General features: G+C 39.5%; 2 protein-coding genes across 2 annotated transcripts; both read right to left on the reverse strand.

Annotated features, from left to right (window-relative positions):
- Positions 1–733: 733 nt before the first annotated feature.
- LOC137956696 (transcription factor UPBEAT1-like) lies at positions 734–1,072 on the reverse strand. The gene has a single exon (XM_068804285.1). It carries the CDS (start codon positions 1,070–1,072, stop codon positions 734–736), a length of 339 nt encoding a protein of 112 aa, XP_068660386.1.
- A 6,704-nt stretch (positions 1,073–7,776) lies between these two features.
- LOC137956093 (transcription factor bHLH147-like) lies at positions 7,777–9,009 on the reverse strand. The gene has a single exon (XM_068803421.1). It carries the CDS (start codon positions 8,487–8,489, stop codon positions 7,911–7,913), a length of 579 nt encoding a protein of 192 aa, XP_068659522.1. The 5' UTR covers positions 8,490–9,009; the 3' UTR covers positions 7,777–7,910.
- Between the last annotated feature and the right edge of the window lie 9,239 nt (positions 9,010–18,248).

The raw sequence follows: 18,248 nt of genomic DNA on the forward strand, positions 1-18,248 counted from the left end.
GTATTTCCTTCCCAATAGTATAATAAGTTGTGTAATTTTTACTCCGTAGAAAAATAAGGAGTTCGGATTCAGTTCCCATTCAAATGTGTCTCACTGTGGATAGTTATTTAAATGAGACTCATAAAATCCGATCCGCTGAATGATACATCTTCTACTTCACGTGAAAAAGATTTGTGAGATATATGTTTTCTGTCAACAAAACTTCAAGAACAGTCGCTTATGCATCAAGTTGCGTCGGATAATACCATGAAGTTCTGCATTCCTCACTTTGACTACACACTTTCTCAATCTCTCTGCACTCCTACTCTTCCTCGATATCCCATTGGTAGATCATAACCAGTTTTAAATTTTGAAAATTGAAAACTGTGTCGTCGTTCTTGTTATCAGTAGTGGCCTCAGTTGAAGCGATTCTTTATATCTCTGAGAATGTTTTTAGATTGAATTAGTTGATGACTGATTCATTCGTTAGCCTGACGATTTAATTACTTCTCGCAGTTCGATTCCAGTTCCTGAAACAACAGAAAGTTTTCGTTTCAAGAGGAGCAATGACATTCATTGTGGAGCAAGAGAACAAGAGCCTCTACCAAGGTAGGCACACTGATGAACCTCCAAAAACTCAGTTCAATAATTCCACAGAAGAAAAGAACAAAGAATATGTAAAAGAAAGCGGAAAACGGAAACAAGTATACTGGTGAAGGCGAACATTTACACGAATCAACTCAATGAGAATCCGTTAATACTTTTTAAGCAAAATCTGCATAACCTTCACTTTCATCTCTAAGTTCAGTATATAATCAGCTGTCTCCTGAAACAGTCCGTCCAAGTCCATGGACTTGGCACTCGGAACAAGCCTCTGAAGGGTTCTTACCCTTCTCTCCACCCGGCTTAATGGCCTTCTCTGATGCTCTCCCGTGGCTGCACTTCTTTTCATCACATGAGGAGTACTCTTCGACCTTATGTTCCTACTCAGAACTAAACTCTTTCTCTTGCTCAAGAACAGCCTCTTCTCTTGTAGCTGCTTCCTCACGCCTTGGATTTCCTGAACGAGAGCAGCTCTTGGAGACGAAAACATGTCTGCATCATCCGAAATGCCCAAGCTCTTCTCGTCGAGTATAGAAAGGAAGGATGGTACAGAAAAGCCCATTGCAGCAGTTCTGTTCGAGCTTGAAAGTGGTCAGTACCCTTCAAGCTTCTTCCTGCTCGCTGCTATCAGTTGCTTGAAAATATTATGGCTTCAGGGGCCTTATATAGAGGGCATTGTGGATATACAAAATCATTTCAGGCGGCAAGAACGGCCCCACGGGCGCTTTACTGTGAAGTTTGCCATGAATGAGGGCCAAGTCTCCTTGGACTTGCTTGTTGCTTCGGGCATGTTCTTGCACCTGATGCACATGCCCTCACATGACTCCTTAACGCCCAACCTACTTCTTCTTCCCAAACCCCCTCCCCCTCCCTTTCTCTTTCCTCTGCACTTCATCCCTTCCGCATCAAAACACTCTGGATTATTCCCTACGCTTTCCAAATACAATGAACTAAAACAGTTTCCACCGTACAGCTCAACAGAACGTGACAGCCGTCGTAAAGAGACTCGGCCGCCATTGCTGCGGGCACTCGGCGGACATGTTAGCTACTCGTCCATGTCCCCTCGTAAGGACTCAGAACAAGTTTATATGAAATCGGATGCTCCTGGTTCAGATACTCTGTCACTGGTTGCAACGACAAATTAAGTGCAGGGGGTAGATTTTCTTGTTGGGATAAGGAACCCATTTGTTCCCTCTGTGTTCATGAACTCCTGACCCTCTGCTCCTTCCCAAAAGCCCCTATTTCTTAATCTTCTGAAACTCGGAAGATGATGGTCTAATGGGAGGAGAAGTTCTGGTTGCAGCTCTCAGATTTTCAGCCATGGATGACATTCTCCCTTTTGTTTTCCGCAAAGTCAAAAGCAACGTGATTAGGCGGATCAGTGCTTTGTTAATTAATCACGAGAGCTAATAATTGAATCGGGCGTTTCCGGTGTGGGGATTATATTAAGAAAATGCATGAGCCATGACGAGTTGCTGGACCTATCCATTAGGGAACATGGCTATTACATAGTTTCTGCTGGAAGTACAAGCAGCTTTATCTGTATTATATGTTCATTTCATGTTAAGTACTTCATCTTGTCTGTGTATTGGGTGGCCTAACCAGAGATTAGGGTTTTCCACCGACCCAACTCTGCTCTCAAGTCTGTTGAGTTGTTTCATAGAAAACAAGGCCTCAGCGAATCTAGCTCTAGCTTCCCTGTACAGGCCCTTAAGGTCGTCTCATTTTGAGAATAGAATGGGAAGAATCACTCGAGCTTGACAAGAAGAAGCCTTCTGGAACCATTAAAGGACCTCCAACGTTAGATAAATGGGTCCAGGAAATCTCTAAATCTGATCAATCACCTGGTCCAAATGTGAAATAGTCTACCAAGCTCGGCCAGGTGATTGTCTAGATCTAAAAAATTCCAAACCAAAAGGTCCAAGAGATCCATCTCCCCTTATGCTCGCTTGTGATTCAGTTTAGTTGGTTTGATCCATCACGTTTGGTTGCACTACAGGAGGAGGAAGTGAAGTTGATAACATTCGATGGTGTTGCTTATGGTTAGTATCATCGCCCATTAGAGAAGTTGAATGGACTAACCTGAAATCTAAAAAAATATTTCGAGTGTACCCAACTCTCCTGCTATCCATTACTAATCTTTAGAATTATATCTTAATAAATTGCCTATGTTTAGCCCTAAAAGATGTGGACCTTGTTGTGGTGGGAAATTTTAAGTCACTCACAAGTGATCAATAATAAATTCACTAATGAAGTGGTTATGTGAGCCAGACTCAAGGTCAGGGATTCGCAAGAGGACTCGGACCGAGTTTGACCCGTAACCCTATCCACTCTTTCCCGAATTCAAATTGACCCAACTAAGTTGTGGAGTCACTTAATGAGTCGGAAAACCATGCTCTAAATAGTAAGCTTAAAAATAACTAATAAGTACTTAGTTGTAAGCTTAATTCTATGAGGTCATGTAAGATTTTTTTCTAAATAGGTTAAAGTATAAGGAAAAAGGAGTAAGGACGACCTAGCTAGATCGGTCCATATTAGTTGCACCCAATTTTTAGTTTAACTCTTAAATTTAAAACTTAATTTTTCCTATCTTAAACTTATTTTTTAAATCCAATGCATTCACAATCGATTCTCAATTTTATACATGTTTATTAAATTTGTCTATTTTAATAAAAAAAAATGGAGTAGTAAAGTAAATGCAACATAATAGAGTTAATTGGAAGTAATCTCAAGCAATGAGCAATTTATGTGATGTTTGATTTATTGATTGTCACAACAAAATATTGTAGGTTTTGTGTAATTTTATTTTATTATCTTCATCTTCACTTGATGAACTTAACTTGAAACTTATTTTCACATAAACTTGTTCTTGGAAAAACCCAGGGGATAGAATTGGATTTTCAAATCCTATGGAGATGAGTTTAAGGTCAAGTTCACCTTAGTGGACATTTATTTTTGAAAATCTGAATCCAGCTGGTCCACCTGTCCTCACTCAAACTCTTACTTCCATCTTGCTTTTGGCTTCTAGCATAAACACAAATGCTTCAATTAATTCATGTTGGTTAGAGTAGGTTTCAAAATTTAATCATCAAAAGTAGAACCATAATTGATCGCGGGTATTGATCAACTCCTAAGACAGGAGGAATCTAACAACCAATTAACCAATGGTTAAAGTTGAAACTCTTGATGATCAAAGTACAATGGCTTTTATCAATAGTTACTCAATCATCAAAATCATAATTTTGATCAAACTATGGATCAATTATTAAAATCATAGCTCAATCGATTGTTACTACATGCCAAAATCAAATTAGAGGAGAATGTCACTAAAGCACCATACGAGTAAAGCAAGTGGCATGTGGATGGCATGTGAAGTTACTAGAGAGTTTCATCTAAACAAAGGAGGAAGTGAATCAACAAATGTGGCACTATCTGAAAGCTCTACTTAAAGAGAAGAGGTGATACTGTTTCAAAAAGGATGAAATGAAGTGTCATATTCCATGGAAAGAGGAAAACGTTTTGCTAAGTGGCAAGAAACTATCATCTTCGCAACTACTTTGCTACTAACTTTAGATTCACTGCTGCAATTTGAGGCGAAACTTACTCATTAAGTATCGAGTGGAGATTAATTGTAAAATTTAAGCTAATCAACAAGGGAAGACTGTAATTCACTTGGCAGAGGTCATTCAAAGTTCCAATCAAGTTCATGTGTAGAGACCGAATCAAACACTAAATCAAAAATAAGATTTCCCATCACTATAAATCTTGAATTTTTTTTATTATTGTACCTACAAAAGCCCTACTTCATCGATTCAACATTTAATATGTTGGTAGAAAAAAAAACTGCTTAAATAAAAAATTTAATAAAACTATTTTTATTATTTTATCTATCTTATGAGGGCATAGAGATCCCTAACAAGTCAAAAGATGATGGAGGGCCATGTTACAGTACAAAGGTGCAAGCATGTTTGTCCTTTGTTACCCTTTTGCTCTTTCGGCCATTAGATCCATAAAGAGATATAAACAGACTGGGGTTGGGACTTAAATTTGTCCAAAAGGGTCCCTCAATGGTTCAAAGTCGTTCTCTTTAATTCTTCCAATCAAGGCAGATATTTCTCTGATGGGCAATTCCAAGGTCTACCACCCCTACAGGCATTTATCCTGTGATTGAATTTCATTCAAACGTTCAAGAGTAGGGAGGAAACTTCCTAAAGAAAAACACAAATTCTAACCATCCAAGACTCCACAAAAACGGTCACTCCCATGCCATCTATACAACCATTACTTAATAATAAAAAAATTGATTAGTGGTTAAGAGCGATTAGCTACTATAAACTGTTTTTTAAACCTCTTTAATATATAAGACACTAATTGGACAATACAAGGTGGGCCCCGGAACACTGTCGAGTTCAAGAAGCCCAAACCGGACCACGATGTCAGATTCCCGCAGAAAACCCCTATTTTCCGTGCAAATGTTTACGAATTTCGGGACAAACGGGAAGCAAAGCAGGCCACCGTGACGAAAATGTGGTGACAGCGTGGACCCGGAAAGAAGATTCACGTGGTGACATCCCACGAGGCGTGGATCGGGAAATCGCCGGTCCAGAAACCTTTTTCCCATGTGATGTGGAAAACTTTTTCCGGGTCGGGTAGAAGGTGCAGGCCACTTTAGCGGCAAAAGCGCGGGGTAGGGGGGAAGGCCGGTGGGACGTGGGACAGGAAGTGGGCCTAAGAGGATGCCATATCGACGGCGGACATGTGCTAGGGTGACGTGGTCACATGCGGGTAATGATTTGTCACATGCGAGGCACCAGAATCTTCTTTTGCCATCTCAGCGTGGGTAAATGAGGAAAACTCCCAGATTTTTCGTGTCTGACCGGGCCCACTTTTCCTGAGCTTCAAGGGGTGGCTATTATATTGATTAAAAAAATAAAAAATAAAAAAGATAAATAAGGATGGCTAAGTTTAATTTGATGATTTAGAGCATTTTCGAAGAATCTCCGTATCGATACGGACAAATAGAAACATCCAAATATTCCCTCCTTTATACCCATCCCAATGCCGACTTAATATTCCCATTTTTCCTTTCCTTTAGCATACGGAAAAATGAATCTTCTTTCAGAGAGTATGCGTTACAAGGCTTGCCACGAGTTTCTCTTGCGAGATGACAAATGTCGAGCGCTGGAGTGACAACCGTGCCCCGGGCAACACGGAGGGATGCTTACGCGGACAGCTGAAAAGCGTCCCCGTCACACACATATATATATATATATAAAAGTAAATAAATAAAATAAAGATGAAGAGTGTTGTCGCCTGAAAACTTCCTCGTGTCCTCGCTGTTGCCATCTCTGTCCCATGTTACTTTCCGTCGCTTGCAACTGTAGTGTGTAGGATGGGAACACCACATCGACGTAGCAATCATGGCGACGAAGATGATAAAAAGCAGCTTTCCCATTTTCATGCCCTCGTCCATTTATCAGATTTCAGTTAATCTTCCTCAGCTAACTTATATTTTTATAGTCAATGAAAAATAAAAATAAAAAGTAAATTACTTCAGGGCAAGACGAAAATCTTATGATCTCTAAAATCAAAGGCCCCACGACCTAACCTCTCCGTTTTTCCTTATAGACGTACCGACAAAGTTTATGTCAGAAAATCGAAAGGGATATTGCGGAGTGTTGAGGTTTCTGAACGAAGGATGTTAAGAGAGACGATGAGGTTTTGGGAGTGGAAGGATTGAAGAGCGAGAGAGCAAGAGGAAGATTGGTCTGCAATCGGCGAGAGGAGCATCTAAAGGAGGTCTTCATTCTTACCTCAACAGATGCAGTCAAGATGGTGAGAGGAAGCCCAACGAGTAGAGCGTCGAGAGAGAGGAGTGTTAAGAGGGAAGCAGAGAGGGCAATAGGAAACTCAGTCGTTGGTTAGCGAAAGGAGGTATTCATTCTTTAGTTCAAAAGATGGAATCAAGGGGACGAGAGGAAGCTCAGTCATCGGTCGGCGAGAGGAGCGTCGACAGAGATGGTGGAGCGAGCGTCGAGAGAGAGCGAGTAAAGTGAATCACGTTAGGTCATGAACTTTCACTTTCTCTCGGAAGGCACTAAAGATTTAACAGGACATATGATCCTAAGTACTTAACATAAGTATTAGAATAAACTTTCTTGAATTGTGTCAAGGTTTGGACAGGGCTAAACAAATACACCCACTAAATTTCACAAAAATTACAAAAAAAAAAAAAATATACCCATGCTGCAGAAACAAAAGGGCGAAAAGAACGTCCACATGAAGAAATTACAAAGCTGTAATTGTAATTTCTAGGTCCAAATCTAAGGCAGGGGAAGGCGTCTGATTCTGTGGTCCATCGACAGGGATCGGACGTTGCACGTGTCGTGTAAACGAGATCCGGCCGGAAAATCGACAGCATCCGGTCTCGTTAGTGCAACACGTGTTTGTCTTAATGAGGAAAGATGACAAAATGCAGCAGTCACGTCTCCCGCCCAATAATGTATTCTCTCATCGCCACTACCAAAAGTTACCTCTTTGTTTGCTTCTCTCACCACCCCAAGACGAAACGAGAGCTTTTCTCTTTGGAGTGTCCTTGTACCGCCAAAATCTAAAGACCCGCAGTGGATTCATTGGATATTCGCTCCTTTGGTCGCTTCCCACTCTGAAATGAAAATAAATTTCTTTCTCGTCCCCAGAATCCGGATCAATGAAAATAAATTTCTTTCTCGTCTCCAGAATCCGGATTCGAAACCGAAAGGGTTTCGGTTTCGATGGAGAAGTGAGTGAGAAGCTTTAGAGGGATGCTATTGTTATGCTTCTGTACTGTACTTTGCGGTCAATCTTCGGCCCCATCTTTTGATGATCGCGCACCGAGGTCGTCGACTTGCCCTATTAGTGTTTGTTAGAAGAACGGATACTATAAAAAGCAATGTCTGGCTACTCTGTAGGCTGAAGCCTCTCGTCATCTTCAATTTATTGAATTTTAATTTCAAGAGCTGGAGCGACTGCCACACCTGAATTAAAAACCACGCAGTACACCTGCTCTGCTACTATTTTCCTGAATTAAATTACGTTTTAGATTCCTCACGCTGGACATTAGACTGTATGCGTCGTGTTCTCATTTACTTGGCGAGATCGGAAATTTTCCAATTTCAGTTCACAGATTTTATAACGGGAGGAGAAACCGAGAAATAGAAAAAATTCTTCACTGGATAAAAACAAAAAAGTAGAGTCATGTATACAGTAAAATACATGAATTAATTAAAAATTGTAGAGGGAGGGAGGGAGGTGTTTAGCACCTGCCGCCAGCGGCCGTTGATTTGTTGTCAGCCCGTTGCGGTGGAAGGCAAGGCGAGCTGATAACCGTGGCCGCCGCTGCCGGCTGTTAAAACTTCCGTTAAGGAACTCATGGCCTTAATCTGCATCTCCAAAGCAGAGATATAGTCCGTTGCTTCCTCCAGAAGCATTGGGAACGACAACTTACGGCAACCGGGAACTAACCTTCCAAGAACTTTCACTCTGTTCTGCAACGCCGGTACTCTCTTCGCCGGCATCCGCAAAATCGAGGTCGCGGATTTCTTCGAACGGATGCTTCCGGCGACGGTCTTCTTATACGTCTTCCTTAATTTTAACCTAAGGCGGCTGGCCAGAATTGAGCGACTCCACCTCGTGCGGCCTCGCGCGGCCATGGCTAGAGCGCGGTCGGCGGCTTCTCGCACTGCCCGACTAGGGGAAGGAGCCGGAGATGACGTTGAAGTATTCCATCGGACGAAGCGCAGCGCTTCTAGAAGCTTGGAGGAGTAGATACGTTGCTCCCTTTCAGTCTTCCAAGGGAGCTCTTTTTTCTTTCTTTTGCGTTCTGTTTTTGAGGAACGCCATTCGAGATTAGAGATCGGAGATGCCATTTGTTGATGAAAAACAACGAAGCAAGATGAGGCGACAAATGTCTTTCACTATCAGGGAAAGAACAACGGTTGACACAACAAATCGCTTCTTCTCAGAGACAGTAGAGAGATCGAAAGATGGAAAAGAATGACAAACTTCTCACGTCCGAAAACAAAAATCCACTGCAAACCTTTCACGTCCTTGTCAGGAGAAACTCCAAGGAAATTTCAGTCTTCTTTGATCCAATTCCGTGACGATGCAAGAGATAATCTAATCGAAAGCGGTAAATTGATTTACCGGACAAAAGATCGGATCGAACAGATTACCTCATAGACACGGAACTCCAATCAGCGCCTCAACGACTGAAAATAACCAAAAGAGCAACCGCCTGAGAAGGAAGAACAAGAGAAGAAGAGGAGAAGCGCCGGAGAAGTTGCGAATCGAGATGACCGGAGTAGAAGAAGGAGAAGGCCAAGGCCAAGAGAGAGAGAGAGAGGCGTTCGGAAATTGGAGCGAATGAAATGGGCTGGGAAAGAGAGAGCGGCCTTGAAAGCAATCACACGTAACCACGCGTCGCTTCCTTAATCACATTAAATAGCTTCTCGATTGTCGCGCGCCGAGGTTATTCTCCCTATTTTCCACTCTATTTTTCCCTCATTTTTCGGGGGTCATATTTACGGATTTGCCCTTAAAAGAGCAACCTTATTCACGTGAGCAATTTTAGCAATCTTCACTTCTCCGTATATCTCTCTATTTTATTAGTTGCTCTTAAATCTTTCCTTTCGTTGCCTAAGGGTAGCACTGTAATTTAAAAATGATTTTTAGTAATTAAAACCAATTTCCTGAAGCCTCAAAGACTCTTAAAGACAAGTTTGTCCTGTGGCGGGGAGGGACACGAAAGTAAAATCACGCTTCCTTGTTTTGGCTGTTTTCGGGCGAGGGGCCCACCAAAAGAGCTGGAAAGTTGGTGTGGATTGAATGAAGGAGGTGCTCCGCGGGCGTGACCCGACCAAGATAATATCTAAAGGCCTGCAGAGCCGGAGACTTAAGCACAGCCACACTTGATTTTCACATTTAGGCGTAAGATTTTACATAAATCGCCCTCTATCTCTGCCTAGTCGCCACCCCCACTATCCTTCCTCCAGACGTCGGTTTCGTCATTTCACTTCACTTGTGTTGTGGAATTAATCCCTGTTGACTTCATTAATATCCCAATAACTTGGAAAGCTGAAAATTGAGATTTTCGTCTGACAATTTTCAAAAAAGAAAAGAAAAGAAAATCACGTGAAACGGAAATCGATGCCGTTGGCGTTACGGCGTTGCGGGGTTTTTGGAGAAAAATAATAAATGAAATAGAAATTTAAAAAGGAAATGCTAGCGTGGACCTGGTCGGTTGGCGCTCTCAGGAATTAATTGGGTGATTAAGGGCCCACAAGTAGTTTGTTTTTATTCGGAGCAATGATTAGTGGGTGATGAAAAGGACGGAAAAGGTCGTCCAAAGCGCATGTGGCAGTTTTCCCCGCAGCCCTTTCCTCTCTTTTAATGCTCAGCGCTTTTTTTTCCCTGTTTGTTTTTATCCACTTTTGGACTACAGTGACGGGCGATCACTGATCCGTCTAGTTTGTATCGGTGGATAGTATCGGAAATAAGATTGTATCGGTTGTCTTTAGATTTCAGGGTATTTAATCCGAAAAAACGGAATATATTTAGGGTCTGGAAACACCATAAAATAGAAAAAAAGGAATAAAAAATTTAAAAAATGATCATTATTATTTCCAAATATAGTCAGGAAAAAAGAATTTGATCAATATCTTATTTTATTTTATTTTTTAGAATAATAATAATTAAATTATCATTTTTCTTTTTCTTTTCTATGGTTCCAAACAGACCTTAGGGTTGCTTTTCCTTTGTTCGTCTAGAAGAAATTATTTTTAATTTTTAAATTGATTATTGGAGGTGAGAGATAGAGCCAAAGGGAGCAGATCTAGAGAAGGGCCCCACCCATGTGAGGCTATTGAAGATGGTTCATCTGGTGGGACCGGAGACGTAGATGACATAACCTGGGGGAGGGGATGCCACGGAAAATTCAGTTTATTTGAAGGGCTAAAGAACTAAGTGGGTCCACCTCCCATGTGAGATGATATACGAGTTTTCATTAGCTTTTAGCGAAGCATTAAGTGGGCCCGGTAGGGAAAGGTCATCAGTGGGCCCACATGAGTCAAGAGCCCTTCATCAATTTTGATTTCCCATGTGTGAAAGCAGATGCTCGTGTGGAGAAAACCAGTGGCCATTGCATCTGGAAATCAGACAGACCTGCTGGAGATAAAGATGCATTAATGTTAGGGATTAAGGACAGGGATTTGGTGGAAGAAACGCGTTATAGGTGTCATTTACTCAGTTTTAAAAACTCACTAATGATTCTATTCCAGTATATTTTATTCAAATTTGAAGATTATCAGAGAAATGCAAGCATCAAGTAGCAGCCAATACCTGGAATAACTGATCAAACAAAGACAACTGCACGTGCACTTCTTAATCAGAAATGCCTTCCCCAGTTGATTTTAGATTAAGAGGAAGACAGCTTGAGCTATAAAACAAAAGGAAGCACTAACACTTTCAGATTGGATAAGCTTAATAAGGAAATCAAGTTTTCTTCTAGCTCAGAAACCTTATCCAGAAAGGTATGATTTCAATGCTAACTGATTAAGGTGATTGTAGAAAAAGAAAAATAAAATAATCGGATTCGTTTGTTGCTATTGTTCTATAATGAACAGATGATTTATACATGTAAAATAGTGGAGAGAGATTTAGAGACTGTAGATGCTTAACTGCAAAGCACTTGGAGAGGTACTTCGAAGGCAAGAGACGTCATCCTCCTTGCAATAGTAAACCTGCCAAATATGGACAAAATTGATTTTGAACTATCAGATATGTGAATTCTCTGACATCACAAATTATTTTCAAACTCTAGTCCTCTTACGACCAAGTCCTCAAATGAATTGGTTCACCTTGCAATTTATTTTCCCAGTGGTGGGTGAAGAAGAGGATCTCTTGAAATGGAGTGATGCAGACCCTTCTGGGCTGAGATAACCGGAGGATGGCTCCACAACAACTGCACTTCCAGGTTCAATTTCAACATCAAACTTGCTTCGGGCTTCCTGCACTAAGAGCACATAGGCATAATCTTGGGAATAGGAGGGACTTCAAATTTTCCATAGTTCTATTAGTTTCTGATGCTATGAGTATCGATTATTTCACTTTGTGATTGGAGGAAGACCTTGGAGATCCACCTTCTTAGATACAGGTTGCCTGAAGTGAAAGATCCACCTTCAATTCTAACAACTTCAGTGTCAGCGGGTTGCCTCCTCCTAAGACGCATCAAAGACTTGGATTTTGGTGAGGGAGGCTGAAGCCCTTTCAGTTCTAACGTATGGAGTCATCACCATTCAAATCTAAAACTCTGATTAGACTGTTGTTTGTCAGCTATGAACAGTTTTCCTGCAAGAACGTATTGAACAGCGTTTGTCATATAGTCCAATGAATATGAGCAACAAGATCATTTCCTTCACCTAGTCCAAGCCTGATGTTAACCAGAATTGTTCGGCTTATAGGCATGGAAAAGCCATAACAAGGCAATGCTTGTTTTGCAATCAGTCAAACACTAAAAGATGAAAGCCATCAAGGTTCATCTGATTGCAATCACCATAGCCAGCTTCAACTATTCCAGGTGGCTCCAAAAGCTGCATCCACATGATTAAATGACTTAAAAAATCAATGATGTTAGCTGAACTAATTGCACTACTAAGGTCACAAAAAGGCCAAATTCCTTCTTCAATTACATTATAATAACTTCAATGCCAACATATGTTAATTGTATGACAACTAAAAGCAATGCACTGTGGCAAAATCACTACAAATGTGCACTGGTGCATCCGTACTTCAGATGGACATACCACAGAAAAAGACCACAGAGAGATAATTTATCTTTATGGTTCTCCATACTTAGAGAGGTGAAACTGGTGCTGGATTACCAGAACCTGGTTGGCTCAGCTGCAGAAACAGAGAGGCTGGGTTTACAGTTCCACGGTGAGTAGGATGTACAGTAACTGGTATATAGTTGTTATGTAAGTCCCAATTACAAAAGAGCATACAAATCTCAATGTGCATGCATGTGTAGTTTCCTTTTGTATTTCAGATAAAATTGTATTTATGAAAGTGCTATAACTTATTTCCCTATTGTACATATTTTTTCCTTCTGATAACATATAACTTTTCTTTCTAGCTGCTTCAAGGTTGAGAAAGACCCCCACTAGGTTTAGGGTAAGTCCCCGCTCTTAAGCTAATTGTAGACCCCAAAGGATAAGATTCATTTGGGGAAGTGTCTAAGTGTAAACAGTGTAAAAATACACTCTGTTTGAGAGGACATGGCAGTGACACCATGATTTTGTAAAACCTACTTGCACCAGATTAATCCTTTCCACAGGTCACAAGAATTCTAAATAAAGCATCTTAGGCACTTCAATGACATGATGCAGGTAATTTAAAATTTTTATATGCTTTTGGTATGCCTTAGTTTGGTGGCACAGATTCCAACAAATGCAAGTTGCTAACCATTGTTCCCCTTGGTATATGTGAAATCCTTCTAGTTTCCCTAACTTTAGAAAGAAAAACTTCAGGCATATACTTTGAGGAAAAACATGACCTCTTTATATAACATCTTTAAGCTCAAAGTTTTTACAAGTGTTTTCTGTGCTTATGAGACTTCTTAATTTGGCGGTTATGACAAGAAATTGCGCAAGCAATCTGCTGTCCTTGGATCCTAGATATATTCTAGTTTTACTTTTTAACTTTTGAAAGAGAAACTTAATCCTCAAAGATTTTTTTACAATCTAATCTTGAGATAATCCTATTTACTACAATTAGTTAAAATAGAAAGCAGATGATAGAGATAATGGTTGGCATGTAAAAAGACCAAATTGCACCCATTTATAGTAGATTACAGCAATCTTCAGCAACAACTTGGCACTGATTGAGGCGGTCTGGATCCATCAGAAATATAAAAAGATGAACAGAATGATGAAAAAGGTAAGAAGCTGCTCTTTTTGAGAGTAATCTTCTAAACCCCTATCAATCACTTTCCCTCAATCAACCATCATGCCATTGAAATCCTTCTAAATCAACTTTAGTCATAAATTCTAGACTCACTAACCTGCTTTTCTTAGTAATATTGAATAGAAAACTATTTTCCTTATTGAATCAGATATAATTTCCCTTTAGTAGCTCTCCTCACTGACAAGTTACACGACAATGTGTGAAGTGAATTATGCTGCAGATCAACAATAACAGTGATGCAAGATGTTTCAAAGAGTTCCAACATCAAAATAGCACGAGATTCAGCTGAAATATCAAGTGTAGACAAGCAGCTAAGAGATTTATTGTCTCCATAATCATGGACGCAGATATTTAAAGAAAAAGAAAAGATTGGCACGCAGTAGCTCTTTCAATAGCATATTAATCATTTCATACCAAAATAGTGCATCTACACTTTTTAAGTATGATATTTAGATGGACTACAACCAAAAAAAAAACAAAAAAACAAAAACCATACTAGTCCCTCAAACCAATATTGCAAGTAAACACAACCTAAGAAACTTAATGATGAAATTTATCTGGTTACTCCTAATTATGCATACTTTTCAGAGCTCATAAAGGGAGCAGAGAGATCTATACCACCAAAAGCACAAAAACACACGTTTACAAACAAGAAATGCGATTTAGAATCAATCCACACCTGTGAATACGAATTCTTAGCAATAAAATTAAGTAGATGTGATCTCCCATGTTGGCTAGTAACATAAGCTTTTCTTGACAGGCCAAACGCTCGCATAGGAACAGGACAAGGAGTAGTTCCTGCAATGTTTTCAGTACTGTGATTCACAAATGTTGGAAAAAATTAAATTAAAGGATATCAAGAGTAGGATAATGCAGAATTCTCGTCCCCCCATATTATCAGACTGAAGTGACAAATCCTACCATAAAACATGCCAGAATAGGGGGTATTAACCCTGAACCATGGGGAAGTCATTTGTGCATCAGGTAATATGGCAATAAACATTTGGAATGGAGGAGCAGGACATTGCCTTCTGGCCATACAATGACTCGCACAGCATGGAGTACCTTCTGATTTGTGTTTGTCATCTCCCCCTTTGTACTTTCCTTCAATGTCAAATAAGTGAATGGAATACAATACTGATTGTTGCATAAATTTCTCTGGGTTCCAAATATAAGAAAAACTCTACATCTCAAGCTAGTTGTCTAAGAGTGAGAGTTCATGTATGTGGGAGAGTTCAGCAGTGAGAATGAGAGTGAGAGTGAGAGTGAGAGTTCAGGATTTGTCTTGTCTTGTGGTGTGTAGGACGCATGTTCATCGATCAGCAAATTGTATTGCTGATGCACTTGCTAAGGAGGAGACTTGTCTTCAATCTCTCATTGTTAGAGACCCCTCCCTCTTGATGTTTTCTGCCTTCGGGCTTTTAAGAAAAGCACCTTCTTTTTTTAAAAAAACAAAAAACAGTGAGAGTTCTTGTATGTGGGAGAGTAGTCTCATATTGGTTTGAGTTTTAGAAGATCCTTTTTTTTCTTTTTTTGTGAAACCAGTGAAAAAAAAGGAAATAAAAAACAAAACAAAAATACATCATTTGGGATCAATTAGAGGAAACAAGTCTCCCACAGCTAAATTTGACGGAAAAACCCAGCACTAGCTAACTGGTCCACCATAGAATTGGCACTCCTACGGGTATGTAGCCAAGAGATTTAATAACAACTATCTGTGTCATGAATCTCATCAAAGAAATGCAATAAATGCTAAGGCAGATGTCATCAGAGAAGAGCCAACTAATGATCAGTTGAATCACTCTCCGCCTCTAAAAGGCTTGAAAAAAACAGCTGAAAAAAGTTTTAAAACCACAAACGAAAGCACAGAACTTGACCTCAATAGAATTACAATGCCCAGAAGGAGCAGAAAATACAACGAATGATCTCAGAAAATTGCTCCCCCTCCCATGGGGCTCGGACTACCTCTTGGGCCTTGAGTTTCCATCAAAATTTAATTTTAACCAACCCTTACAAGGGGGATTATAAAGACACATACGTGAAGGAGGAGACAAAAAACTGTCTCTCTCAAATGCCCTCACAAACCCATGTTATCCAAATACTAGAAAGAGGAGGATCTACTAGCCTAAAACTAGGCACAAGGAATACTTCACACAATACACCACCAATTTCTTTTTAAGAAGATGAAATTTTATTACAAAAGCTTAAGATCAATAGAACAATGCAATCTTTGGAATAAAATTCGCCCATTTCAAGCCAAAATAAAATAAAATAAAATAAAATAAAAATTCAAGAGAATTTAAGCAAGGGGGGCCAAAACAATGAGAGATAGAAAGGTCACCGCCTATTTAGCTAAGGATTTAGCCACATGATCGATACATTACTCCAAAAACATAGAAAATCAGATACAATATCCATAATCTCATCAAAAGCTTGCCAATATATCTAAGGAGGAGAAATAGCCTTGGAACACCAGCTAATGACCATAGTAGAGTTCCATTCAATCCATAGTCGGTCACCTCAATCACACCACTAATGAATCTGGACTTATTATTAAAGTCCTATTATTTCTCTCTTCCCACAAAGCTATTATTAGAAGTCCAATTATTTCTCTCTTCCCACAAAGCCAACACAGTTGCTGCTCCATCCTTTCACAAAACTTTCCCAGAATTTGTCAAGGGCTACATAAAGGAAATCAACAAGTGTAACCAAATTTTAGTAAAACGACACCCCAAATAGCAAAAGAAAATGAACAATGTAGAAAAGTATGATTCTCATATTCAAGAAAAAGGATACAAGATTTTTTTTTTTTTTTTTTTTTTTGAGAAAGAAGAGCTACTAATATAACAGTTTGCATTCTCAATAATACGACCTCGAAGCGTGAGTTGATTAATAGTAAGAATCTTTCTCTTATAAGCACACCAAAGAAAATGTTCAATTTTAGGAAGGACAGGAATAGACCATGTTACAGAAGAAGCAAGTTGACTGAACACATTAGAATCTAAAAAATAAGAACAAAGAGAAGATACCAAAAAAAAATCAGAGAAAACCATTTTCCAAATCAATTGATCATCACTAGAAGGAGAAAAATAGCTACACTCAAGGAGAGAAAGAAGTTGATTAACCTCGTCCAGTTTATAATCACTAATAATCTGGAAGTTTAAGCCCAAACTCCCACCAGAAAAAGAACTAGAAATTAAAACATTACAATCTCAACAATATTAAACATAGAAGGGAATTTAAGAGAAAGTAAAGGCATCAGAAATACATTCATCCAACCATATTCTAATAGATTGACCATATCAGACATGGAAACTGAGACAGGACAAAAAGAAGCTTTTAAACAGCAAATGTATTTCCACAAACCAGAGGCAAATTTTATCCTAGTTAGTTGTAAAGAGACCTCATAACTTCGGCTAGTCATTTTGGGAAGAATCAACCCAACTTTAATACAAATAATTTAGATATGAGATTGTCTTTTGAAAGCATGACCATGTTTTAGTTATTTTCATGTGAATATCTAGCACTTCTACTCACACTCAAGCTATGGTCACACCTCTCGTGCCCAACAAGATCAGCAGACTAGAACTTCCAAAGCTTCCACTTGATGAGGAAATATCTTTCCAGTTAAATGGGAAGAAAAATATAACACAAAATAATTACCCTCTCATTCAATAGATGAAGTCACAGTTTAAGTAAAATGAGATAAGCCCTACAAGATACAAACAGGTCAACAACAGTGTCATTGTGTATGTATGCACCTGTTGACATCAACCCCCACTTAAGGGCCATGGTTTAAGTATAATACCAATATCCTCAACAATCCCAAAGATAAATAACCATTTGGTACTAGAAAATAAAAAGTATTCCTAATAACCATGCTACCTATTATTAAAGACTGCTTAGATAATAGATGAAGGCTATCAACGATCAGGTCCCAATTGTGCCAAACTGGTTCATATCCATCTAGACTTGGGGTACCATTATTTCATGCATCAAATCACTAGCATCTATCAGCTAAATATGAGCCTAAATCATGTTCATTTGAGAGAGGAAAGTAGCTTGCAGTTACCTCTTTCTGAAGACTTGACTTCTGTACGAGAATAATTTTATCAGAATGAAGATGAACTCCTAAAAAAATGCAAATGTTCTCTATAAAGTTTTTTTTTGTGTGAAATGATGGTTCGTTTTTACTGCTCCAGAATCATTACAATGAAGGGGACATAGATAGTCCTCAAATTAGAAAAGAGAAGGATTCCCCCACCATTAGAGATGTGCGGCAAACACCCTTCTTAGTCAAGATATCAAATTCTTTATTAGTAGCTCTTATGTGATGCCAATAAATATCCCCTTAGATTACATTGGTCTTTAATCCTACCATAGATATAGCCAAACTGCCATAGGGTGACACGCCTGTCATCCAGCTAATCACCATCTTGAAGTCTCCTTCTACTATAACCTGAATCTATAGTACTGCCCTGATTTCAGCTTTGTCACTGACCTCAATGGGCCCTGAAAAAGCTAGTAGGACAGATCCCATATGATCTCTAACATTACACCAAAATCAGCAGGACCAATTTTTGAACTGCAATCAAAGTAGTCTTAAGGACCCTAGAGGGGGAGGGGGAGGGATCCAAGCAGAATGCTGGGGTCAGGCTTTGGGGGAG

This window comes from Aristolochia californica, unplaced genomic scaffold (assembly GCF_029961685.1).
Source record: "Aristolochia californica isolate CCGP_79_NKW_82.1479 unplaced genomic scaffold, dmAriCali1.0.hap1 SCAF_2, whole genome shotgun sequence".
Lineage (NCBI taxonomy): Eukaryota > Viridiplantae > Streptophyta > Magnoliopsida > Piperales > Aristolochiaceae > Aristolochia > Aristolochia californica.

Excerpts from the sequence above, each read along its gene's own strand:
- LOC137956696 (XM_068804285.1), bottom strand. The coding sequence starts at position 1,072 with ATGTTTTCGTCTCCAAGAGCTGCTCTCGTTCAGGAAATCCAAGGCGTG.
- LOC137956093 (XM_068803421.1), bottom strand. The coding sequence starts at position 8,489 with ATGGCATCTCCGATCTCTAATCTCGAATGGCGTTCCTCAAAAACAGAA.